This window comes from Candoia aspera, chromosome 15 (assembly GCF_035149785.1).
Source record: "Candoia aspera isolate rCanAsp1 chromosome 15, rCanAsp1.hap2, whole genome shotgun sequence".
Lineage (NCBI taxonomy): Eukaryota > Metazoa > Chordata > Lepidosauria > Squamata > Boidae > Candoia > Candoia aspera.
This window is the reverse complement of record NC_086167.1, coordinates 10,872,167-10,897,887: the sequence shown is the minus strand read 5'-3', so window position 1 is coordinate 10,897,887 and position 25,721 is coordinate 10,872,167. Positions and strand designations below refer to the sequence as shown.

Below are 25,721 nucleotides of genomic sequence, written 5' to 3'. Positions count from 1 at the left end.
CTCCCTCCCTCCCTCCTCCCTCCCTCCCTTCTTTCCTTCTCTCTACCTCCCTCCCTCCCTCCTCCCTCCCTCCCTTCTTTCCTTCTCTCTACCTCCCTCCCTCCCTCCTCCCTCCCTCCCTTCTTTCCTTCTCTCTACCTCCCTCCCTCCTCCCTCCCTCCCTTCTTTCCTTCTCTCTACCTCCCTCCCTCCCTCCTCCCTCCCTCCCTTCTTTCCTTCTCTCTACCTCCCTCCCTCCCTCCTCCCTCCCTCCCTTCTTTCCTTCTCTCTACCTCCCTCCCTCCCTCCTCCCTCCCTCCCTTCTTTCCTTCTCTCTACCTCCCTCCCTCCCTCCTCCCTCTTCTCTCTACCTCCCTCCCTCCCTCCTCCCTCCCTCCCTTCTTTCCTTCTCTCTACCTCCCTCCCTCCTCCCTCCCTCCCTTCTTTCCTTCTCTCTACCTCCCTCCCTCCCTCCTCCCTCCCTCCCTTCTTTCCTTCTCTCTACCTCCCTCCCTCCCTCCTCCCTCCCTCCCTTCTTTCCTTCTCTCTACCTCCCTCCTCCCTCCCTCCCTCCCTTCTTTCCTTCTCTCTACCTCCCTCCTCCCTCCCTCCCTTCTTTCCTTCTCTCTACCTCCCTCCCTCCCTCCTCCCTCCCTCCCTTCTTTCCTTCTCTCTGCCTCCCTCCCTCCCTCCTCCCTCCCTCCCTTCTTTCCTTCTCTCTGCCTCCCTCCCTCCCTCCTCCCTCCCTCCCTTCTTTCCTTCTCTCTACCTCCCTCCCTCCTCCCTCCCTCCCTTCTTTCCTTCTCTCTACCTCCCTCCCTCCTCCCTCCCTCCCTCCCTTCTTTCCTTCTCTCTACCTCCCTCCCTCCCTCCTCCCTCCATCCCTTCACTTTCTTCTGTCTCCCTCCCTCCCTCCCTCCCTCCCTCCCTCTCTCCAGTGCCAATCTTAGTGTTCTTTTCTCTTTTCTTCAAATACCCCTTGGTCTTCCTCCCTTTCTTCCTCTCCCAAGGAAGTCATCCAGGTAGCCTGCCTGCTACAGTGTGATGGATATAGCCAAGAGGCTTTTTCAGAACGACTTGGGATTTAAAGGACATGTGACAGCTTTTTGGAGAGCACAAAAGAGCTGAACGGCAGTTTCTAACTTTGCATTCAGAAACAGACCGAAGGCTTGCTAATTAGCACCATCAGGAACTAGAAATGAACGCGGGGCTAAATGAACGCGGGTTAGACTGAACATAAAGTACTGTCTAACCTGCAAGGAGCAAGACATAATAAAGGGGGCAGATGAAGAGGCTTAGGGGTGTACAGGGCAGGCAGACGATTATGTTGCAGTGTGCCCAGAGAGATGTCCATGTTGAGTGGCTTAAAATACACATTGGACCATTACCAATCGAAGCGAATATTTGTAGCCCAGGGCTGAACTGTGGAGTCCGTGGTGCTCTCTGAGCCTGGTTGTTTTCTTGCAGACGTTTCATTGCCAGACCAGGCAACGTCTTCAGTGCTGCTGAGTGTGGAATTTGCTCCCTGTTTATATACAGGGAATGTGGCTTGCCCTGCTTGTGTTGGTGAGGGTGTCAAAGAACTCCCAAGGAGAGAACAACACCCCTACCAACACCCCCACCAACACAAGGAGGGCAAGCCATGGTATATAAACTGAAAGCAAGGCCCTCTCCCTGTCCACACTGAAGATGTTGCCTAGTCGGGCAATGAAACGTCTGCAAAACAACAACCAGGCTCAGAGAGACTCCATCCTGCTCATTTCTAGAGAGAGCAACTTCAGTAAGTGTGATCAAGGCTGTGTTTTGCAAGGCCGTTCACTCTTCTGAGATGCACCACCTCTGACCGTTTCAGCAAAAGACAGCAACAACTGGGTTGTGGACCGAGGATGAGAACGTTCCCCAGTTCAGAAGCCTCACTCTGATTTGGCAGTGGGTTGCCTTATACAGAGTAGAGTCTATGTGTCTCAAACCATTAGATTTTAGCACTTTTAGTTCTTGCGCCACCAGCCTGCAGGAAGCTTAGAAGATTAGAGCCCTCTTTAGAACATCTGGGCTTGCACAAAAGGGAGCTGGGATGAGCATACTACCATTAGCTCGCCTTTCAGTGTCACCCTATGTCTTCTCTACTCTATCCTGGGTGGTTTTGAGTCCCAGTTTTCCATGCTTGTATTCTAGAACTCCACAGTTATTCCTTGTGTCCTTAATTCTGGCTGTAGCTCTCTTTGGGCTTAACCAGAATGTTCTTTCCGAGCATGTCGCTTTATGGCTTTGACTGAAGATGTTGTGGACTGAGCCTTCTGCAAGGGAAGTGTGTAGTTTGAGTTGGGTTTCTGCTTCAACATAGCCAGCAAAAGAGAGACCACCACCTTTCTGGGCCATCGGTTCTCCTGTTGAAATGCTCTTACTGTTGGGACTTGGAAGTTGGAATCAGTTGGAATCAGCTTTCCTGTGGTTTAAATGCATTACTAGCCCATGTCCGGCGCTCTGGGTTCATAGAGAACATTCTCCGTGACATCCTTTCAGATGTTTTGAAGACGGCTATCCCATCCCGCTGAAGTCTTTTCTTCTGAAGACTTCAGAGGGATGGGATAGCCGTCTTCAAAACATCTGAAAGGATCCCAACAGTTCTAGTCTGTCTGTCTGTCTGTCTGTGTCTGGTCTGGTCTGGTCTGGTCTGGTCTGGTCTAGTCTAGTCTTAGCACTTAGATTCTAGTCTAGTCTTAGTTTTACAAGATTCAGCTCTTGTAAAACACCAGTTCTGATGGCTACCTGTGTCTGAATTGCATGTTGATACAGAGAGATGGGTCAAGACCATCTGTAGTGGAATATTTAGAGTTAATTTCTAAGCAGTCTAGTTAGAGGCTTTTCATACATGATCTAACACCAAATTAAGCCACTGGTAGCCTTCCCTATGTGTCTGAGCTACAGTTCCTATAAACCCTGGTCAATCTGGCCAATTGTTGTTGTTTATTCATTCAGTCGCTTCCGACTCTTTGTGACTTCATGGACCAGCCCACGCCAGAGCTTCCTGTTGGTTGTTAGCACCCCCAGCTCCCCCAGGGACGAGTCCGTCACCTCTAGGATATCATCCACCCACCTTGCCCTTGGTCGGCCCCTCTTCCTTTTGCCCTCCACTCTCCCCAGCATCAGCACCTTCTCCAGGGTGTCCTGTCTTCTCATTATGTGGCCAAAGTATTTCAGTTTTGCCTTTATCTGGCCAATAGCCAAGTATTATGTAACTAAGCCAACCGTCTGTCTAGACACGAAGCTGTCTACTAGCAGCAGAGCCCAACAAGCTACAAATTGTGTGGCTTGGATGGGCTTTCAAGGCAAAATTCATCCATGCGCTGCAGGGCACCAACCTCCGTAATTCTGGAGACTTGATGTAACTTTTAAGACTTGACGTATTTTTCAGTTTTTTAAAGGACTCCTTGTGTAGATATTTTGCAGATACCGCATTGCATTCCAGCTTGGCGTGTTCCCTCCCGTCCTCATCTAGCTTTGAAGCAAAACCATTTGCCTCCACAGTTGAATAAATAAAATGTTTTGGAGCTGGGAAAGGTGGAACGAAAGAATCCATTAACATCCAGTGTGGCAGGCTTGAAAGAATCCATGGTAAATTGCGAGCCTGGGGAGATTATTAGAGAAATAAGGCTGTTTGCGTGGCCTGCATATCCTGCATATCTCCTGCCTTGAAAGGGCTTTGGATTCCAATGCTGGTGGCATCCTTGTGCAACATCAACCTGCTCTATTTCTCCCTCTTCATCCCAGGACCTATACTTTATCTCAGTTGCTTTTCCAGCCCCACACAGTCTGCAGTTGATCAGAGGATGGGAAAGAAATATGAATATACAGTAACAACCACAAAGTTCAGCCTCGGACTCCGTGACTGCCCACAAACCTCCACTGCCACTAACCCTAGAGAGCTTGGCCAGCCAGGGTGGGGAGATAAACCTTGTTTGCTCTAGCTTCCTAGCTTCAAAAGCAGGAAGACTCTGGGTTAGAATACGTCATTCTTGAACCTCTTCCTCAACTGGCCCTAATGCCAGCACAGGGTTAGCAATGCCAGTTTCAGACATGCCAATCCAAATCTTGTTGCTCATTGGCAGGGGGAATCCTGGCAGTGTGAAGCAGGAAGCACAATGGCCTGGCACAGCACTCAGTGGGCATGCATGCTCTTCTCCCCTCCTGCTGGTTGGCATGGCAGTTTGAGAGACGAGGTCCTTTTGAAGGCCTTGGCGAGCTGCTTCGCATTGGCTTCACTTCTCTATCGCTTTTATTTGCAATTGCTGCATTCCAAAGATGATCCAGATGATCCAGCAGTGCATCTGGGTCAAGTAACATTGCCAAGCCTGATCTGCAGACAGCTGTAAGAAGGGAGCTAAAGAGTCAAAGCCAAAAGGTGACTCATATACACCGTCACCATGAGCTGGTCACACAAACGACAGCCCAGCCCAAACAGGAGGATCTGCATAGCCTTTCAGCCAGTGTGAATCGAAGATGATAATTCACAGACTGGCTGTGGCTCAGCAGTAGAGATCATGCTTGCTTGCAGGAAGTTCTAGACTGAATCCATAGCATGTCCAGAAAAGCTGAGGGCCCTCCAGCTTGAAGTTTTGAAGTGTTGCTACCATCTGTATTGAGAAGGTACAGTTTTGGTCCTCAACTTCTATCAGTTCTAGCCAGCAGTGCCAAGAGACTGTGGGGATTGTAGTCCAGAACACCTGGACAGCACCAAGTGGCCAACTAGGCAAAATGGACCAGAGGTCTGGAAGCCAGGAGCATTCCATGTTCTCTTGTGATGGTCCCCAACCTGGTGGTAAGCATGTTCAGGATACAAACTCAATCTGCTAACACTTACTCCACATCAGATTCCATGGTGGAGAGATTCTTGCTCCTTCCATGATTATAAATCAGCATATTGAACTGGATGTTGTACTGCAGTGCTATGTACTTATGCACCAGGAAGATTCCTGTTCACGAAGAGGCGGCTGAAGGTCGTAAGATGCGCAGGAACCATTTCTGTCAAACCTTTACCTCCCCATTACGTGAAACTGCCCTTCCTTGGTTTGATTGAAGAGATCAGGATGGTCACCTGCCCATTGCTACAAAGCAGTGGCACTAAAACATGTGCTACAAAGCAAACTGGAGGGTCATGCAAAATCCTGGGAAAATGGCAAGTTCCCCAGTGCATCATATAATTGGGAAGCCGACTGAGAACTGAGCCAATTGCGCGCTCATGATTATATTGTCTCCGTCAGAAATGTGTCAGGAGACAGTGATTATTCTACAGAAGCTCCTACATTTCTGCCAATTTGCCACTATTCTACCATGGATGACTACTAGAAAAAATCAAACAAAAGGGCCTATGTTCCAGAACACTGTGGGGACGGGGGGGGACTGATTCTATTTTTATGATATTTTATCTGATCATTGCCTTCCAAGAAAAGAACATCGAGGTGGCCCACAAGCGCTTCCTGCACCTTTTTCATCTTCCTAAATAGTGTCATTCATTCCTTAACATCAGAAATAAAGAGAATGGTTCCTATGGAAAGCTCTGGAAGTCGCTGCAGATTGTAGTTCTTGTAATAACTCATCACATGGAGGAAGATTCATGACTGAATGCCTTATATGCCTGAAAGCCTTAAGTGCGACTCCATAACCTAATGCCTTATATGCCTGCTAAAAGCCTCAAGTGTGGCTCCTTAACTTAATACTTTATGTGCCCCCTAAAAGCAGCTCCATAATCTAATGCCTTGTGTGACCCCAAAAGCCATAAGTGCATCTCCAAAGGTTTATTTATTTATTTATTTATCTATCTATCACATTTGTCACCGTGCATCTCCTCCCATCAGAGGGACTCTGGCCGATTCCTCTAAGAGTTGCAAACAAATTGTAATGTGACATAATTACATTAAATAAACTTGCATTTATGCTGGGAAAAGTGGAAGGAAAGAGAAAGAGGGTGGCTAACAGCAAGGTGGATGGGTTCAGTTACAATGGTGATGGGTGCATCGTTGGAAGACTTGAAGGGCCAGGTTGGGGCAGATCATCCTGGAGAAGGTATCTTTATGTGGTCGCTAAGAGTCAATACCAACTTGATCACACCTAATCAGTAGATCAACTTGCATTTGGGGTTTTTTGTCCCAGTTCTGCCTACTTTTTGGAGCAGGCTACCAGGCAGATCCCTTAAAGTCCAGTAAGTTCCTTAATGTCAGAAAAGGCTGTTTATTGCTGAACGATTTTCTTGCTGAGGCATTCTGTCTGCAGCAGCTCCTAACATTACAGAATGGTCTCCTTGTTTTCAGCTGCACCTCTGTGGGGCATTCTGCTTGGTCCTTCTCCTTCTCAGCATTCCATGGCCTGTCCCCCATCTTTCTTTCAGCAGGTCATTCCTGTATTTTATCAAAGTCAGCATTAAGCTGAGTTTTCCATCTATCATGCTACACATTTGGCAGCCAGATCTGATTGCAGAAAGGCTATATTTAAAAGCAAAATCGTAATACTTTCCACCACCATCTCCTCCTCCTCCTCCTCCCCCTTCGAAAGTAGTGGTTTAGTTACACCCTGACGTTGTTTGCATATGGGTTCCGCAGGTGGAGAATAACAGCGGAGCAGACTGGTCCCTCGGCTGCACAAAATGTGACTTGCACTTTCTGGCTGGGCTTTTAGAGGGTGATGTTCTCCATGGGGTGTTTTGATGTTGGTTTCCCTTGCTGAGACCTTCATTCGGCATTTTGTCTCACATTTCCCTAGTTGTTCAGGAACAACAGGGCACTTTCTCAACAACGCATCCTTCTTTTTCGTATGACCTTGCAGCGATGGCCCTGTTTTTCAGATTCCTTGATGGCCATCTGGTGGCCATCCAAGGAAAGTCTTCAGGCCTGCTCAGAATCCAATGCACCTCTGTAATAGCAGATGAGCACCCAGCTGCTGCTATTATAAAGTCTTTTATCTGTGGGTGAAGATAATGATAATGTAGTCCAGTTCCTCTGTGGTATTACAGGGCTCATAGCTCTGGATGGCAGTAGCTGTAGCCCATCACCATTTCAAGAATCAACGACTCTCATAAGCCCTAACTTGCATTATCAATGCTGTGTTTTTCTCATTTTTCTTCCTCCTCATCCTATCTTCGCTTTCTCCTGCAGGAAGTATGTTGTTTTTCATCACCTAAAAAGGAAGTGTTGATATATTGTTCACCTGACTTGGGATGTCTGTGCTAACAGGAGAATACAAAAAGAGGAGGTCAGAATCAGAGCACAGTGGTGGAGGTGTTTCCTCCTCCTCCTTCACCTCCTCCTTCACCTCCTCCTTCTTCATTTCCTCCTTCTTCCATTCTTCTCTTCCTCCTCCTTCTTCTTACCTCCTTCTTCTTCCTTCCCCTTCCTCTTCCTTCATTTCCTTCTTCTTCCATTCTCCTCCTCCTCCTCCTCCTCCACCTCCTTCTTCTTCCCTCTTCCTACTCCTTCATTTCCTTCTTCTTCCGTCCTCCTCCTCCACCTCCTTCTTCTTCCCCCTCCTCCTCCTTCATTTCTTTCTTCTTCCATTCTCCTCCTCCTCCACCTCCTCCTTCTTCCCCCTCCTCCTCCTTCATTTCCTTCTTCTTCCATCCTCCTCCTCCTCCTCCTTCTTTTTCACCTCCTCCTTCTTCCCTCCTCCTACTCCTTCATTTTCTTCTTCTTCCATCCTCCTCCTCCTCTCCTTCTTCTTCCCTCCTCCTCTCTGATCTTCAGTCTTGTCCTTGCTCATTTGCTCAGAAAGAGTAGCTGAAAGGTTGGAAACCTCCTGCATCTGGCCTCCGACACCTGATTTTTTAAAAAAAATCAGCAGTATTATTGAATTTCAGCAGTTTGGGATTCTTTCCTGGGTTTGGATGGTTAATGGTGGGAATGATGGCAGCTTGTCCTCCAGGGGCCACCTTCTGTAGCTTCTGAAATTCGACCAAGACCCACATGGTCCTCTGGCCAGGAAGTTAATGCTTTCATTCTATTCTGCCTTGGTCAGATTCCACCTCAAGCATCGCGATCAATTCTGGATACCACGTTTTAAGAAAGAGTCAAAGAAATGGGAACAGATGCAGAAAATGGCAGCAAGGATGGTCTGGTTGCTGGAGACTAAACCTTATGAGGAGTGAGGGAGGGAACTGCGTGTGTTTAACCTTGAGAAGAAGTCACGGCCAGGAGATATCAATTCCACGCAGAAGCGAGTCTGCATGCATGCAGAGGAGACGGAACAGTGGACATAAGTTGGAGGAAAACCGAGCCGAACTGAAAATTAAGGGGAAAAAATCCCAGTGGTTGGAACAGCTTGCCAGTGTGGTCAGTGACTAAGAGAGGGGATGGACTCTGCTATCATTGGAAATATTTAAGCAGGAGCTGCTGAGGGCACCTTAATTTTGATTTCTGCCCATCTGCTGTAATAAGAGCAGGTCACCTCTGATGTATCCCTTTCTCACAGACGAAAAGCTTGGTATAAAAATTGGATCTCCCTTTTCCTTAAACCTTGAGCTGGCGGTGCCGGTGAGCTGTGTGTGTGTGTGTGAAATTTACAGTGTTCTTACAGAAATGGGTTGCAGGGAGAAATTTGATATATTGGAAAATTCTCAAGGCCAACAATAGCAACAGAATTTCCAGATTCTGCCAAGAGATAGTGATAAGCGATTAAAATTGTTTTTACTTGCTGGGATGAAGGGGGAAGTTACTTCTTCTTTCTCCTTTCTTGTTTCTTCTTTCTTTCTTTCTTCTTTTTCTTTTCCACACCTCCCTTCTTTTTCTTTTGTATTTTCCAGTGTGTATTTTTTTGTAGTTTGCATTGGCTTTTACTCTTTTCATTTATAATTCTTAATAAAATTACTGAATTAAGAATTTCCAAATGCCAGAAGGGCTCCCTTACTGGGTTTGGAAATAGGAGGCTGAACAGGAGGCCGTGTAAAAGATCTGACACAAAGGCAATTGCTGTCTCTAAAGACATGGGGCGAAGAGGCAAAATGTCTATTTAAAATTGTGGAAGTAAAATAAGAATAGCAACAACCCCAGAGATCTTTGTCAAGGAGGACAAAAATAATATTTCATTCATTTATTCTTTGGGAAGCTAAGAGTGGGGAAAGGGGTACTTTGGAAAAGTAGAGGTAGCTACAGTTTTCAGCTTAAACATACAAGTAGTCCTCACTTAATGACCATTCGTTTAGTGGTAGTTTGGACTGAACTACGGTGCTGACAAAAGCAACTTACAATCAGTCCTCGCACTTATGACCAACACAGCGTCCCCGTGGTCACACGTTTGCCATTTTTGACCTTCCCAGCCATCTTCCGGCAAGCAAAAATCAATGTGGAACTGTGTGATTTGCTTAACGACCGTGTGGTTCGCTTAATGACTGCAGTCATCCGCTTAATGACCGCTGCAAAAAAAGTCAAAAAATTGGGTCAGATTCACTCAATGACCATTTTGCTTAGCAACTGAAATTCTGGTCCCATTTGTGCTCGTCAAGCGAAGACTAGCTGTATATTCATTTCCAGTTCTGTGGGAATGATACAGAAGTGTGTTTTGCGCAAACCTTGGGGAGGCTCAGTCCATCTATTTTCCATATTGTGTATGTAGGAAAAAAAGGCATCAGCCACGCAAAGCATAGCTCCTGTGTGCCAGAGGAATTCTCGCAATGCTGTGAGAGCTGCAAAAACGGGCTCGGGGGGCCAGAAGCAAAATGGCAGCTAAGTGGGCAAGGCAGGAAGACTGAGTAGCCTTAGATCCAGAAGCTAGTCTGGAGTTACAGCAGGGAAGGGTCATAGGCATATACCAATACCACCCACTAATCTGTATCCACTCCACCGTCAGCATGTTCAATGGGCAAACGCTTGTTCTGGTAAGATTAGTGTGAAATCAAAATTTGCAGCTGTCTGGATTAGCCCTGCAACATTCTTTGCAAGGTTTTTGGAAGTGGTGTGCCCTTGTCGTCTTCTTCCCAGGGCTGAGAGAGAAGGACTGGCCCAAGGTCACCCAGCGGGCTGGGTGCCTAAGGCGGGACTAGAACTCACAGTCTCCCGGCTTCTAGTCCAGTGCCTTTAACCACTACACCGATCTGGATCCTTGTTTTGACGCCTTCAAGTCAGTGTTGACGCCTTGTGACTACGTGGACAAGTCCACACAGTTTTCTTGGCAGCAATTTTGGAAGTGGTTGGCCATTGCCTCCTTCCTAGGGCTGAGAGAGGGCGACTGGGCCAAGGTCACCCAGCTGGCTGTGTGCCTAAGGCAGGACTAGAACTCACGGTCTCCTGGTTTCTAGCCTGGTGCCTTTAACCACTATGCCAACCTGTCTCTTCTGATTGGTAGTTTAGTCTACCAGCTTGGAAAGTCTTTCCTAACTTCCATGTTCAACGTGCAAAGATTCAGAAGGCAGCTGGAAATGCAGCGGGCGCATTGGCTCTCCCATGCCCTTCCCACTTCAGCTTGACTTGTGCCCAAGCAGCTGTTGCAAAGGTTGTGTGTGTTGGGTATTCACACGTGCATGAGTATGTGTGATAGAAGCGCACCCTTGCCAACTGAAGATAACTCTGTACACATCAGGAGGTGGCTCCTGTCCACTAACACTGTAGTAAATGGTTGTTTTGCTCAAATCAGCTAAGACTACCATTCTTGCAGAAGCCGAGTCAGACCTTCAGTGTTGCATCCTCCCTTCCATTTTTAGGCTTTGAATTGCTTTACCAGCCAGAAGTCGTGCGGCTTTACCTCTCGATTCTCACCGAAAGTCAGAATTTCAATACTCTGGAGGCAGCGGCTGGTGCTCTGCAGAACCTCAGTGCTGGAAACTGGACGGTGAGTGAAATCCTATTTCTCATGGCAAATATTTCCTTGGTTTTCTTTAACGCAGTCTTTCTCCAACTTGGCAACCTTAAGACCTGTGGACTTCAACTCCCAGAATTCCCCAGCCAGTGCTGGCTGGGGAATTCTGGGAGTTGGAGTCCACAGGTCTTCCAGTTTCCAAGCTTGAGAAACACTGGTTTAATGCCATCAAAAGCTTGGGAAAGAACTGCCCATCTTCCATATGCCACTTGTTTAATGAGGCAGATAACCAGGTTCAATCAAGCCTTCCCACTTAATGCCCTCAAGATGCATTGCAACTGCAACTGAGTTCCCAGTCATTTTTTACTCCAACCTGAGTCTTACTACAAGGCTGTCCCTTTGTAGTAGTGTTTCTCAAAGTTTCTGTGGCCCTGGGCAATTAAATCAGCAGCTGGAAAATTCAGGGACTACCTTAATAAACACTCACACATGTTATATTTTTGTCTTCAAGAGTATGAGAGCTTACTTTGCTTACTTGGTTGGTTGGTAATCTACTTATTTACTTACTTACTTGCTTACTTACCAGGGCCTATAAGCTGTTCCAAACAACCAACTCTGAGCAGTGTGCAACTTCCCAAGTCAGCACAGTCAAACTGCAAAATTGATGCCAGGCCCAAGAAATCAACTCCACAGGAAGGCTAAAACTACTTTTATTAATATTGGCTGTAGTAACAGAATCTTACAAGTCTGACTGTGCTTTACTCCCCCCCCCCCAATACTCATGTGAATTAGGGAGGTGTCTGCCTGAGTTGCTTGTGCACGACTTCTTCTTGTTTTGGACGTAAACCACATTTTTCCCCGTCGCTGTGGTAATGGATCTGGGTAATGATCTCTGACAAGATCATCTTCCTTACTCTTTATACTCCAAGACATCTAGAGAACAAGATCTAGGGAAAGTCTATTATCGTCTTCTAGCATCCTGGGAAAACTACTCTTTTCAGACAGAAGTAAGTCACGCTCCCAACCACTGATCAATTTTGTTAGGAGGACCATAGCTTTGCATTGAGAAATAAAAGACACTAAGCCATATTCTCTCCCAGGAGATACCTCTCCACTTTCCCGAGCTTTGGTCTTTAGAAGTTCTATACCACAAGCATGGTCTTCATTTCTTCCAGAGTACAGATTAGCCCAGCTTTTTGAGTTTCTGTTTGAGTCTTGGTAACTCCTCTAAGTGGCTTGTGTTTTTCTTTCTCCCTTCCTTCTGGAACAGTGGTCTACCTACATCCGGGCAACGGTGCGAAAGGAACGAGGACTTCCAGTCCTGGTGGAGCTCCTTCAGTCAGATTCAGACAAGGTGGTGAGAGCAGTGTCCATTGCCCTGCGAAACCTCTCCATGGACCGCCGTAACAAGGATCTCATAGGTGAGTTCTGCATAGTTCCAAGGTGACTGGATTTAGAACCTCCAGAGATCCTATTTTAGGAGGCCCAGTGTGCACAGCCGGTTCTGAGATGGAAGGCATCCAGATCCATTTCAACCTGATTTTAACTTAAGGTGGGAGAAGAAGCAACAGCTTGGCTTTAGGATGCAAAAGAAAATTCACGAGCACTTGCTTAAAATGGGAAAATTGCGTGAGCAGAGGGCTTGCCTCTTTTGAGGAGACTGCTGGGAAACACAAGCCAGCATTGTTTTTGACCCAGCAGGGCCATTCTGAAGATGTCAGGAAAAAGCAAAAATGTGGGCACCTCTGTTGGCATTAATGCTTAGTCTTTGCAGCTGTTCCCCAGCCCTGGTTTGAATGATGGGTTGCAAAGGATAATACAGGTACCCTCGTTTAGTGACCACAGTTGGAACTGGCAACTCCATCACTAAGCAAAACATCACATGACCATGATTTACAATTTTACTTCCTCCTGCTCTGTTAACTCTGCTTCTCACAAGCTGGTTGCAAAACACACAGATGGTGATCGTGTGGCTGCGGGATGCTGCAACGGTCGTAAATGCGAGGATTGGTCCCATTGCTATTTTTTTTACACCATCGTAACTTCAAACGGTTGTTAAACAAGGCAGTCAGTAAATGAGGACTACCTGCATATGGCAGCCCTGGAATTTGTAACCAGGGATAAAAAGTTCTTGTTTGTTCGTTTAAATCCCTAACTTCTCTCCTGCGGTGTGGGGCAAGTTCTCAGCTCCTTGGAAGCAAGCATCTGTGAACTTGTGAAAAATGTTCTTCTGAAGCTGTTCTGTTCCTGTAGGCAAGGGTGGGCAATTCTTTTGGGTGGCAACCACATAAAGAGCAGGGTTGAGGCAGCAGGACTAACAAATTAATCAAAGAAAACGTTTAATGGTCAATCCCAGAGGTGCCCCTTCTTGGTTGCTAGACTGGGTGGGAGCAAAAACTGTGAGAATCCCCCTTTTTTTTAATTTGGGGGCAGTTTAAGACACCCATTTCAACCTGAAAACTTCTGAATCTGGTCCCAGTTGGGCCCTGCTCTTGCCCACGTTGAAGTTACCGTCTTGGGCTACTCTAAGAACATCTTGATGGAGTTTCTAAAGGGTAATAAAAGAACTCCAAGCAGCTAACAACCATCTTGCAAAGCAGAAGCGTGAACCAAAAAAGAAACTTGCACATTAAGCTTAATTGCATTCAGAAAAGAATTCAGTCTTCCCACAGCAGTTAGATGAAGAGAAGAAGAAGAAAGGTAGCTTACTTTTATTCAGTAGATCTGGATACAATTAGCTTCGTAGTAGAAAGCACTTATTCATCACTGGCTCTTTGTAGACATTTTCTATGGAAATAGAAATGTCTGTGTGCAAGTGAGATGAAAGGACGAGAGCTGCATTCTGCAGCACCTCCTGCTTGCAGGTGTGCCCAAGAGGTAATGGAGATTGATAATCCCCAAACCCAAGGAGGAGGAGGAAGTGGAAATCAGGCGACCCATGTGACATCTCATAAGCACAATAGAGATGCGTTTACTAGAAAGACCCCCTTATGCTTGTGAGACAATGCTGAGTTGACCCCTGATAATTCCAACATTACCATCTTGGGCTACTCTAACAACATCTAACATCTGATCTGCAAGTCTTTCTTTTAAATGGAGAGAGAGGAAGATCCTGATGCTGATATGGATAAGCAACCAACCATTGTTACCACTTAAACAAGTGCATAATGACCAGTATTCCATAAGGACTCATGTAGATTCATTGGACTAATTACAGTCAAATGTAGAAGAGAATTAGTTACCCAGTCCAGCCAACAAAGATTAATAGTATATTTTATTGTAGGAAAATGAGTTAGATGCCAAACACAAATTTGCGGATGGAACTCAGAAACATGAGATTAAACTGGCTTGCAAGATCCCTGGAATCAGTTTCAATTTCATTCTAAACCTCACTGACATTTTTAGGAGATGTACTGGAAAATGAACTAGGGACTTTTTCATATTGCACCTGTGGGTTCTACCTTCAGCTATAGCTGCCCTGTTTTTCTGGAATAAGAGTTGGTTTGCACTGATAGGCATGCTTTCTAATTTCAGGTAGCTACGCCATGGGGGAATTGGTGAGGAATTTGCCTAGTCGGCAGCAGAGATCATCAAAAAACCTAGAAGAGGACACCATTGTTGCTGTCCTGAATACCATCCATGAAATTATTACTGACAGTTCTGAAAATGCCAGGTCCCTGATCCAGACGCAAGGCATTCAGAAGCTGGTTGCTATCAGCAAATCAAGGTTAGCATCGAAAAAGAATTCCAGTAACGTACAAGAATATCAAGACATAAGGTCACTTTTGAGCAGATCATCTAACCTGGTGTCTCCCAGCCTCGGCAACTTTAAGATGTGTAGACTTCAGCTCCTAGAATTCTTAGCAATAGCTGTGCTGTCTGGGGAATTCTGGGAACTGAAGTCCATACATCTTAAAGTTGCCGAGGCTGGGAAACACTGGTCTAGCCTGCAGAACTTTGCAGTCTGGAGTTCCCAGGCATTGTGGACTTCCACTCTCACAGGGTAGGACTGACAGTTTGGGGCTGCAAAACCATGAATGACCACTAGATGGCAGCACAGAATTAGTTTCCTATATCTCTGCAGCCATCTAGTGGCTGTCTTGATTGCTACAGGCTAAATTTCGGATGCCATTAGCCATGCTTGCCAGGAGTGATGGGAACTGAAACCCCAAATATTTGTAAAATGCCGTGCTACCAGGTTTTCTATCCTAGAAATTGTGTGTGCATGTGCCTTCAAGTCAATGTTGAATCCTGGCAACTGCCTGGACAAGTCCCTGCAGTTTTCTTGGCAAGGTTTTTCGGAAGTGGTTTGCCCTGGCCTGCTCCCTAGGGCTGAGAGAGTGTGACTGGCCCAAGGTGCCCACACCTGCTTACCAAATCCTTCTTTCTTTAAGTAGAGATGCTTGGATGGAACTGGATCATTGGCATGCAAATGTCAGTCCTCTATCACTGCTTGCACCGAGCTATGTCTCCTGCATCTAGAAAGAATTTTGAACCCTATCCTATGTATTGTTCATTCTGAGCCAGGCTCAAAGTTTTGAGAGTCCCTGTTTGAGTGGAGCGTCCCAAGCTTGTGAGATGGATGGTCCCGAAACAAGAAACCCCAGATCTCACCAGTCTTTTGTATTAAAGAAGCAAGTGCCCCCTCATTTTTCAGTTGTGGCCCTGGAGCATTTAAAGCACATGCCATCCCCATGCATCTCTCAACCAGTGCTTTGCAATAGGCTGAGTTGACACCGAGGCAAAATCGATCCGATGAACCAATCAGTCATCCCGGGACAGATTCCCTTGCTGCCTGCTCTCCTCCTCAGCCTTGAGCATGCATTTATCAAGCCTCATCATTTAAGCTAATCCAGACATATATTGGCAAAATGGGAAATGCTTGTCCTTTTTGGATATTCAGTGAGACGGGCAGCAGGGATCAGACTGTTAATAAAATAAACAGGCTGGTATGCAGCCATTGTAAGGAGGTGGAAGATAATCTGAAAATGGTCTCATTTGGATCACAGCAGTTTTATTTTAGTATTTACTTATTTAAATGATTAATACGGTGGCCCAACTCATAGCAGTGACTCAAGGAAAAGCTTAGAGGAAGGGTGTGGGTTTTTTTTAGCCTGACTCAAAGACCAGCATTCTAGTCCATCATCCTCTGATTGGCCCAGAGAGACAAATGGCACATTCATAGACTATGGATGCTCCTTGATTTGATCAATTCTCCAGCACCTCAGTTCCTACACTGACCAAGCAGATGCTTCTCAGAAGCATGCTAACTACATTGGGAGCGCAGATCTTCCCTGACCTTTTCATGCCATCAGAGCATCATAATCCTAACTAACCAATCGAAGCGAATATTTGTGGCTCAGGGTTGAACTGTGGAGTCCGTGGTGCTCTCTGAGCCTTGTTGTTTTCTTGCAGACGTTTTGTTGCCAGACTAGGCAACATCTTCAGTGCACTAAAGATGTTGCCTAGTCTGGCAACGAAACATCTGCAAGAAAACAACAAGGCTCAGAGAGCACCAAGGACTCCACAATCATAACTAAATTTATTATGGGATAAATATGACCACGGGAATCTCCCATTCTGTGGCTGACTGATGCTTGTAGCTCTCCACTTGGTTGAAAGGGCAAATGAAAACAGGACCTTGGAGAGCTCCAAGTGATGGATTCCTGGTGGTTTAAGTTGTCTTGAGATAGGTCAGTAGAAGGAAGTTGTCTTCTACAATCTGTGATCAGCTTTAGTGTGTTGGATGAAACTATCTGGACTTGCTTTATCAGTCTCAGATCTGTTGGATCCATTCTAAACCTAGCAGTTGATCACAGGGTAGATCAGAACAGATGGATTTCCCTTGGAGTCTCCCATGTGAGTCTTCCACCACATCCTGCAAGGTCCAAGAGCTAGTTCTTTGAAATAATTTTACAGATAGGTTAAGAGACTGGCTGACCAATTCTTCTGCATATGATGTTTGTTGGCTTTGTTTTTGTGTCCGTGTGTTTTATCTCCCACCTCTTCAAAATCAGCCAGTCCTCCAGAGAAATGAAGGCAGCCTCTCATGTCCTTCAAATGACCTGGAGTTACAAAGAGTTACGGAGTATTTTGCAAAAGGAAGGTTGGAATAAATCCCATTTCCAGGTAAGAAAACCCATGCAGTTTCTAGCTGAGAATTGTAGTAAGAGCAGATAAGAATTCAACTCATTTTGGCCTCCATGTTTCCTTGGCATAAAACAAATAAAAACAGCATGCTGTGTGCAAGATGATTTTAAAAACCGAATTTCCCAGGTGAAGGAGATCCAGATTCATTAATGTCACTGGACTATATAAAACTGTGTCTGCATTTATATTCTGTATTCTTAAGTGTGGGGGAAATATTATCTTGTCACCGGGAAATCAGGTACAGGTAGTCCTCGACTTACGACCACAATTGGGACTGCAACTTCTAAGCGAGGTGGTCATTATGTGAGTCAAGTCCAATTTCATGACTTTTCGCTGCGGTTGTTAAGCAAATCATGTGGTTGTCAAGCAAATCCGGCTTCCCCCATTGACTTTGCTTGTCGTAAGCCAGCTGGGAAGGTCGCAAATGACGATCACATGACCCTGGGATGCTGCAGCCGTCGTAAATACATGCCAGTTGCCAAGTGCCTGAGTTTTGGTTATATGACCGCAGGAACGCTGAAACTGTCATAAGCGCAAGGGCCGGCTGTAGGTCACTTTTTTCAGCTCCATCGTAACTTCAAATGGTCGCTAATAAAATGGTCATAAGCCGAGGACTACCGGTATCAGGATTTGGTGATGGGATCTAATTCGGGAGAGCAAAGAGCCACGCTCAAGACAGCTCGTAATTATTATTTTATCAATTTAAACACATTCTGCATTTAAACTTTCAACCGACGCAGTTGTCCAGAATGTCTGTGGCAATTGTCACAGACTGCAACTGCTTAAAAACAAATGGGTTAAGTGCCAGTGTCCCCAAATATCGGTTGTCATAGCACAAGTCTCCTGTGCTGTGGCCTGGGGTCACCGCAGTACTTACATATAACCATGGACTTGAAAAGTGAGGCTTTCCTGTGCTGACATAGTGTTGAGCTACGGATTAAAATAAGAAGTAGGGCGTGGGGGGGGTGTTGTTTCTGAAATGGATATTTCATGATAGCTTTTCAAAATGGATTTTGCTTTCTGCTCAGTTGCATGCAGATTGCTGACTACGGCCTTTTTTTTTTCCCCCTTCAATGTTCTAGTCTGCGTCGGCCGCTGCTAAGGGATCCAAAGGTAGCTCTTGTAAATCTGGATATGATGATAGCACTTTGCCTCTCGTGGATAAAAGTCAAGGTCTGTGCTCATGCCAGGGGCGTAATTGTGACTGGGGCCAAGCGAGATGGGAGTTTATTTATTTGATTGCATTTCTATGTCACCCCATGGACAATACAGTCTGGGCCGTTCCCCAAACCACGAAAAGGAATATGCTTTTGCAAAAATGAAAAAAAAGCAAGCTCATAACCAATTGCAGTCTAAAGGCAAAATTAAGCCCACAGCACTGGAAAAATTGGACACTCTGCAATTTTTATTGTTGAATTGTTACTATATTTTTTTAATCCATTCAGTCGTGTCTGATTCTCGGAGACAGGCTGGACAAATTCCTGCAGTTTTCTTGGCAAGGTTTTTCAGAAGTGGTTTGCCATTGCCTCTTTCCTAGGGCTGAGGGGAAATGACTGGCTGAAGGCTACCCAGCTGGCTTTGTGTTTAAGGCAGGACTAGAACTCACATTCCCCTGGTTTCTAGGCTGATGCCTTCATCATTACACCAAGCTGGCTCTCATTTCTAATACTCTGTCCCAACTATTTTTGTACTGACCATTTTTCACTTTCAAAAAAAAACTTTGGGGGGGGGGATTTTTGCTCTGCTGTGGTGTCATAGTCCATCCTGAGTAAGGGCAATACTTCCGGCCTTTACTGTGGAGTCAGATTTGTTGCTTTACAAATAGCTGAGCCTCCTAAAAAGGGCAGAAATTTTATCTTCCCTGCTCTCCTGGATTTCTTATCCTTGATGCACATGTCTATCCCTTGTGAGTTTCAAGACCCTTAACTGTCAGGAAGGTTAAGCCCTCATAAAACCTCATGAACCAGGTTTATTGCAAGGAAAAAGGATTAGGTTACAATATCTTGGAAACTGGACATGTGTGTACTTTAGCCCGCCCGCCCCTTTGTTTAATCAGCGTGTTAGTCCTTTGACCCTCTTTCTAAACAGATGATTTTGATTCTCTTTTGGGCTCTTTCTTGATTAAGAGGGAGCTCTGTCTGTTTATGAGATACGACCAGAAGGCCCATCTCTTCTTTTTGATGCAGTGTTTTGCAAACATCCGTTCTTGTTCCCAGGCTCAGAGGATCCCACTATAGCAAGGCAGATTCTGATCCATAGACCAGGACTGGTCAACTGGCTGTAGTTGAAATAGGACAGGCTGTAGTTGAAATAAACTTTCAGGGCATTCTTAAAGGTAGAAGCGATTCTTCAAATTGCCCATTTCAAGCTGTTTAGGGTTTCAAAGGTAAGCATCCATTCTGTAAACAGAATAGAAAACATACAGTAATTTGTACAACTGATTCAAAACTAGTGTTCTACACAGTACTTGTACTTTGGTGAAGCGCCTAAAGATTGCCTCACATCCTTCATTCTTGTATTAGCAAACCTTGAACCAGTGTTTTTCAAACTTGCCAACTTTAAAATGTGTGGACTTCAACTCCCAGAATTCCCCACCCAGCATCTGTGGACTTCAGTTCCCAGAACACCCCAGCCAGCCATGCTGGGCATACTCCCAACCAATTCTGGGAGTTGAAGTCCACACATCTTAAAGTTGCCAAGTTTGAAAAATGCTGCCTGAAACATCGGCTTAAGCTCTCCCTCTTCGCTTAGTGAATTATTCGTTCTTCAAGAATGATGTCTGGGATCTGGATCTCACAAAAACCGAGTTTCGTTTCTTCCTTTTTATAGATAATGAGAAGACCGGAAGCCGGGACATGATTCCGATGGATGAACTTGGGCCAGGTAATGGTGGATCAACCCATTCCCGTCACTGTTGATAGTAAATCCTGTCATTCACTCTGGAGTTTTGCATATTCTCCAGGAGTTTATTTAAGCAAATGAGTCTGACATTTGGAGCAGAACATTGCTTCCCCAAAGTTTAATAATGTCTATGCAGAAATTAGGCCCATGAAGATCAGTCAGGCTTGGAAGGAGAATCATAATGAGTGGAGTCCTTGGTGCTCTCTGAGCCTTGTTGTTTTCTTGCAGATCTTTCATTGCCAGACTAGGCAACATCTCAAGATGTTGCCTAGTCTGGCAATGAAAGATCTGCAAGAAAACAACAAGGCTCAGAGAGCACCAAGGACTCCACAGTTCAACCCTGAGCTTCAAATATTCTCTTCAATTGGAACCATAATGAGTGTTTGTGTATGAGGAGGAGGGGGATCAGGATCAGTTTAGGCAACGGACATATAAGAGGCAGCTTAGCCCCACAGAAGGCATGCAGTGAGGGGGCAGAGATGTCCTTTCAGACTTGCAAGATTCTTTTAATGTAGCCTTACAATAAAGGTAGCTTTCGTACTCCTGGTTGGTGCTTCTTGTCTGGACTACCTTGAAGGGCTGACAGGTGTTGACCAAGCTGAAAAGGCACTCATTTCATGCCACGCAACTGCTCTCTTGGCAACCAGCTTCTGTTCTTTACAGATGGCTATTCCACCATCGATCACCGGGACAAGGAGCGGAAATATAAAGCCAATGACAACATGGGGGATGCGTCGGAGAAAGAACCACTAAAGGTAGGAAGCAGGTCTCTCGGGAGTTACACCGCAGTTTCCTTGCAAACCTGTCTTTGGCCTGCCATGCACTTACAGGATGCAGGATGGAGTGGGACAGAGCATGTGTGGGCTTCCAAGGGACCATCGCTGTGAGCTGAAATGAGATTGGACAGGAGGACATTTTCTAGTGCTCTTCCCGGTGCACTTCTGACAATTGCAGTGTTGCGAGGAAGGCTTTGCACGTTGCTCTTTGCAAGAGAGGTGCAAACTCCTTGCAGTGAACTTGGTGGGTGCAACCTCTCTCAGGCAGAGAACTACATTTGACCTTGGAACAGTGGTCCAATCCTTCGTAAGTGTTCCTTGGCTCCACCGAGCAGGAAATACTGGTTAAGTTTCTCTGCCATATTTCACTCTCTGGGTTAGCGGGCTACAGCCACCATGGCGACGCTGAGCAGTCTACTATCTACAATTCTGATGCATGCACACATCTACACAGGAGTTTGATGCTGTTGCTTTCCAGGATTTGCAATCCGTTGGCTCAGCTGCTCATGAGAACCAATGTTTTGAGTGTCAGCCATGCTCCAGCGTCCGCTGATCTGCTTGGCGTCCCCAATTACTGTTGAAATTTGCAAAGGAGCCCTCTTGGATCCTCTGTTTCTCTTCCTCTCCCTCCCTGTCTCAGCACTAATGCTTCCTTGCAAACCTTTTGAATGGATGGGTTGATTTGTTTGTTTGTCTGTCTGTCTGATTGATTGATTGATTAATCTGTTGTGTTTTGCCTTTTTAACGCCTCACCCCTGTTTGCTGCAGAATGACACAAACAGGAAAACGATTAACAGGAGTAACAGGCCCTCAGTGACTCTGGTGGACACACGGGATTCTAAACCCCAGCCTGTTGACTCCTGGGTCTAATTTTGCATGCATGGTAGGTTCTTTTTCACAATCCTTGGCACTTATGATTAACTTGACACGGTCTCTGCATGACCTTGCATCACTGTCTGTTCTCTCTCCGAACTGGCCCCTTTCGAGACAGAGGCAGATGTAAGGAAGGCAACTGAGGGAGGTTGGGGGAAGGCTGAAAGGGAAAGGAGACACAGAAAATCAAGAGATGGAGGGCAACTCCATTGGCAGCTTATGGGCCAAATAGCAGCTCAACCTGGGTGGTGAGAAATCTGGGAAGAAGCACTTCAGATCGTACAAACAATCTTTACCTTACTGTAGATGAAGTGGGAAATTCCTCTTACAGTTTCCAAGATTCTACATTTACCCCAGACTAGCATGGAAGTGCACCTTCCTGAAGTCTGTGTAGGTCTGGCTTCCTTGATCTTGCCCAGCTGCCTGGGGCTTGACATAACGCTTGGAAACAGTAGTAGAAATTTTGTGCGCCAGTTAGTGAGGTCATTAAGGCAGAGCCTCTTTGAATGCTTTGAATGCTTCTTCCCAGATTTCTCTGCACCTGAGCTAAGCTGCCATTTATGAGATAAGCTGTCAACAGACTCACCTTCTGCCTCGTGATTGTGGAGCCCTTGGTGCTCTCTGAGAAGGTTGTTTGTTTGCAGATGTTTCATTGCCCAACTAGGCAACCTCTTCAACATCTGAAGAGGTTGCCCAGTCGGGCAACAAAACATCTGCACTCAAGCAAGCCAAGCTCAGAGACCACCAAGGATTGCACAGTTCAACCATGAGCTACAGATATTCTCTTCTGTTGTCTCTTGATTGTTGAGGTCCGCATTCTGTTCCATTCCTTTTGCAGCCTTCCCACAATCTCCCACAGCAATGATGTTGGTCAGTGAAGCTCCCCACTGTTGGTTGGTGAAAGGGACATCTGCATCCCAAGTTGCAGAAAAGAAGTTAACTGAGATTCTATTAGACCTTCCAGTCCCCTTATTGAGTTTACTTCCTGGGGGAAACTTGGAGCCCCAGACTGGTGTTTGTCTTGTCTGTTATTGGCCAACTGAGAAGAAGGAATGGAGAAGAACAGTTCAGCTTCTTGCACCAGGTTCAATGACGAAGATGACCTTCTACATCCATTTATGGTCATCGAGGTCAACATCTTTCAAAGTTTTGTTGTGAGCTGTATTTGCCTATGGCTGGTTCACAGTCTACCTCCACGGCCAGCAAAATTCAGCTTCTCTTCTAGAACTCACTGCTGTTGGAAAGTTGGCTGTTGGGTAGCTTCTGGAGGAGCCAGGACCTTTTGCTACCTAGGTTGAAATGGAACCAGAGATCTCCATGGAGAAGGAGGGCAAATGAGGGAACAAGTGTGGTGCTGCATGCTCCTCCCCTTTGATATGCATGTCATGATGTCATGCACATACCCCAAAGGGGCAGAGCTTGTATAATGCCTTCATTGCATTTGTTTCATCATTTTCATCCTGCAATCACTTCTGAAAGGACCCCTCCCCCTCATTCTGCATACTAGTTGGCTTGGACGATTATAACTTTGTGTCGTCAAGATGGTGGGACAGTATCCTTCATTACACCTAAGGGTGACAGGTTAGCGTGGGCCAGGCTGCATGATACACAGCTTTCTCCTCTAACACCTTGGAGCCACTTCCCAGTCTCTGCTCTGTACCAAATGGCAGAGTCAGTCTTGCCTAGCCTCAGCGTCATGGTCCCTCTAGCTTTTTCTCTGCACAGACTTTCTCTTAAAGCTGTTCCTTTTGCTTTCATTTGAAGGAAAAAGAACAATGCAGTGTATTTCATTTCTCCACCAGGCAGGGCTGGTTCTGGGCAGAGGTCTGAAGAGTGGTGGGTAGGGACTTGGCCCCCCATCCAAGCCCACCTCCTGGAGCAAGCTACTTTGCTGTGCCTAATGGTAGGGCTGGTTAAGCCACCATCTTAGCACATGCTGGTCATGCCCCAACTATCCATGCGTTCAGAGCACGTAAGGACATTTAACCCTGTGAAAATCACCTGGCCAAGGTACCATTTGACATAGCTTCTGCATGGGGCATCCATCCAGCCTGAAAATAAATCAGAGGTGTTTTGAGATGAGGGAAGAAGCCGCAATTGCGCAATCAGTCTCATAAAGGAAGAGATCCCACCATGGAGATGGAAAGTAGGGGATGGGATTATTGCTTTAAGGAGGGGAGGCAAACTCCACATGTTCCTTTTGGGGGGGGAGTTATTGGGTGCTCTGTTTCCCCCTCCCCATCTTTTGGCTGCAAAACCTATCTCCCCATCTCTGTCCTTGGAATTAACCAGCATTGATTCTTCTTTTTTCCAGGGCTAAGATCCAGCCGTTTGTTTTACGATTCTTGTTGTCATTGTTTTCCTCGACTAAAAGAAGACTCTACACACACGCATACCCACACACACATACCCACAGAGGATTGCATTACCCATCACTGCCATTCTGACTGCATCAGTGAAACTAACCAAGCTGCAGATTTGAGTGTTGGGGAGAAGACCATCCACCGAATCTGGAGGGCTTGCCCTGTGCCCTGGACCGTTCTGCTCTGGAGTAATTTCTTGCATTCCCATCCAGAAACAGAAGGCAAAACAAAAAAACTGATCTTTCTCACCTCCCAGCAGGAGAAATCAAAATCCAGAAAGAGAAAGGCAAGTTTACATCAAACGGATTTGGTTCTTCATTGACTCTTCAGCATAGATGGTGCCAAGTTAGGAGATGAAGGTTGAGAGACAAGGAAAGTGGGGTGGGGACAAAAAAAAAAGAACAGAAAGGAAGTTCACACGAATGAAAATCTCCAGGATATTTGATATGATAAGTAGAGTTGTTATAAAAAACCGGCACTTTTTTCCTTTTTCTTTCTTTGTATCGTTCTTTCTTCCTTTCGGAACTGTGAATTTTAAAAAGAGAAAAACAAGATTGACGGTGATTTTTTTCCCCCCCCCGTCCTTTCTTGTGGGCTGTTGTTGAGGTTTTATTTTTGATCCTTGTGCTGAGTTGAGGGGGGGGGGAGTGGTTTGGATGAAAAGAGGGTAAGAAAAAAACAACAAAAATGCATCTGTGGTTGTCAGGCTTGAAAAAAGTGGGAGCCGACATTGATGTGAGCTCATAATCTGCTTTTTGAGTTAATGGTATCACACTGTGCTGATCTCTATTATTCTTGGTGTACAATTCATCTCCCTTTCTGACTTCTGTAATGGTTCGTAGCAAACTGATGTATAAATGGTTCGACTGAGGTTTTACTTTCCTTGATCAGAAAAAGAAGCTAACAAAAATCTCAACTCAGCATGGCTGACCTTTCATGGTGGATGATGTCTTTCTTAATTTCCAACCTGCTCATGGTGGGTTGAAGCTGATCTGACTTGCCCATCGTGAGCCGGAGCATATGTCTGCGTAGGCCGTCTACCATGGACAACGCTCTACCAAGGTCCTTCTTAAGGTGGGACCTTCTTCATGGGAAAGATAAAACACCCCCAAACACTCGAATCATCGATTCTTTCTGTCGTTGTTTTTTTAAAACAATTGCTACCCCCTGCTCTATCCCATATTTTATTTTCACTATGCTTTTAACAAAGAGATATATAATAACTTGCTGTTGATTGGATTTTTTTTTAAACAAAAACAAAACTATCCATGTATGGACAGTGAAGGTGTTGTCAGGCACATGGATCTGATGGTCAGTTCCATGAAACTAAAAGATTAGTGCTTTTAGTCTGTAATTAGAGTTGTATACTTGAAAAAACTGACATTTATGTGTGGAAGCTTGTCTAAAATTTCAGTCATATGGGATTCAGTCAAGGCACCTGGCGCATACGATCATATTTGGTTCCCCTATACAATGTATAGTGATCTTTTTGAGTTTGAACCATGTTAACTTCTTTGGGGTTTGGTCTGTGGCAAAAAGACAACAAAAGCAGGATTTTCAGTTTTTGATTCGGATGGCTTCTCTCCTTCATTGTTGCTAAAAATCATTTGGTTGCCATGTTCACTGAAACAGTGTGGTTTGAAAGCACATTTCTTCTTTTTTTTTTTTTAAGTCCAGCAAGATTAATTTGGGTGAATTTCAGTGCCTGCTGTGTCCTTTGTAATTTAAACATGAAAAGGGGGTGGGGGTGGGGGTCAGTGGGGGAGAATAAAACGAAACAAAAATTCCTGTATTAGTTAAGCATCTCACATTTTTGTAAAAAAAAAAAAAAAAAAAATCAAAACCCATTTTAAAAAAAGGAAAGAAAACGTTAACAAAGGGGGTGGGGTGGGTGGGAAGCAAG

The 25,721-nt window shown here is 45.5% G+C and overlaps 1 protein-coding gene across 1 annotated transcript in view; it reads left to right on the top strand.

Annotated features, from left to right (window-relative positions):
- ARVCF (ARVCF delta catenin family member) overlaps positions 1–25,062 on the top strand; it is a 161,714-nt gene extending 136,652 nt beyond the window's left edge. Inside the window, exons 9-17 of the mRNA XM_063315283.1 lie at positions 10,661–10,788; positions 12,026–12,176; positions 14,290–14,482; positions 16,773–16,884; positions 17,988–18,078; positions 19,735–19,788; positions 20,470–20,561; positions 21,351–21,465; positions 23,770–25,062. Of these exons, the coding sequence (XP_063171353.1) occupies positions 10,661–10,788; positions 12,026–12,176; positions 14,290–14,482; positions 16,773–16,884; positions 17,988–18,078; positions 19,735–19,788; positions 20,470–20,561; positions 21,351–21,452 (923 nt within the window). The 3' untranslated portion in view covers positions 21,453–21,465; positions 23,770–25,062. The remainder of the gene's footprint in view (positions 1–10,660; positions 10,789–12,025; positions 12,177–14,289; positions 14,483–16,772; positions 16,885–17,987; positions 18,079–19,734; positions 19,789–20,469; positions 20,562–21,350; positions 21,466–23,769) is intronic.
- The last annotated feature ends 659 nt before the right edge of the window (positions 25,063–25,721 follow it).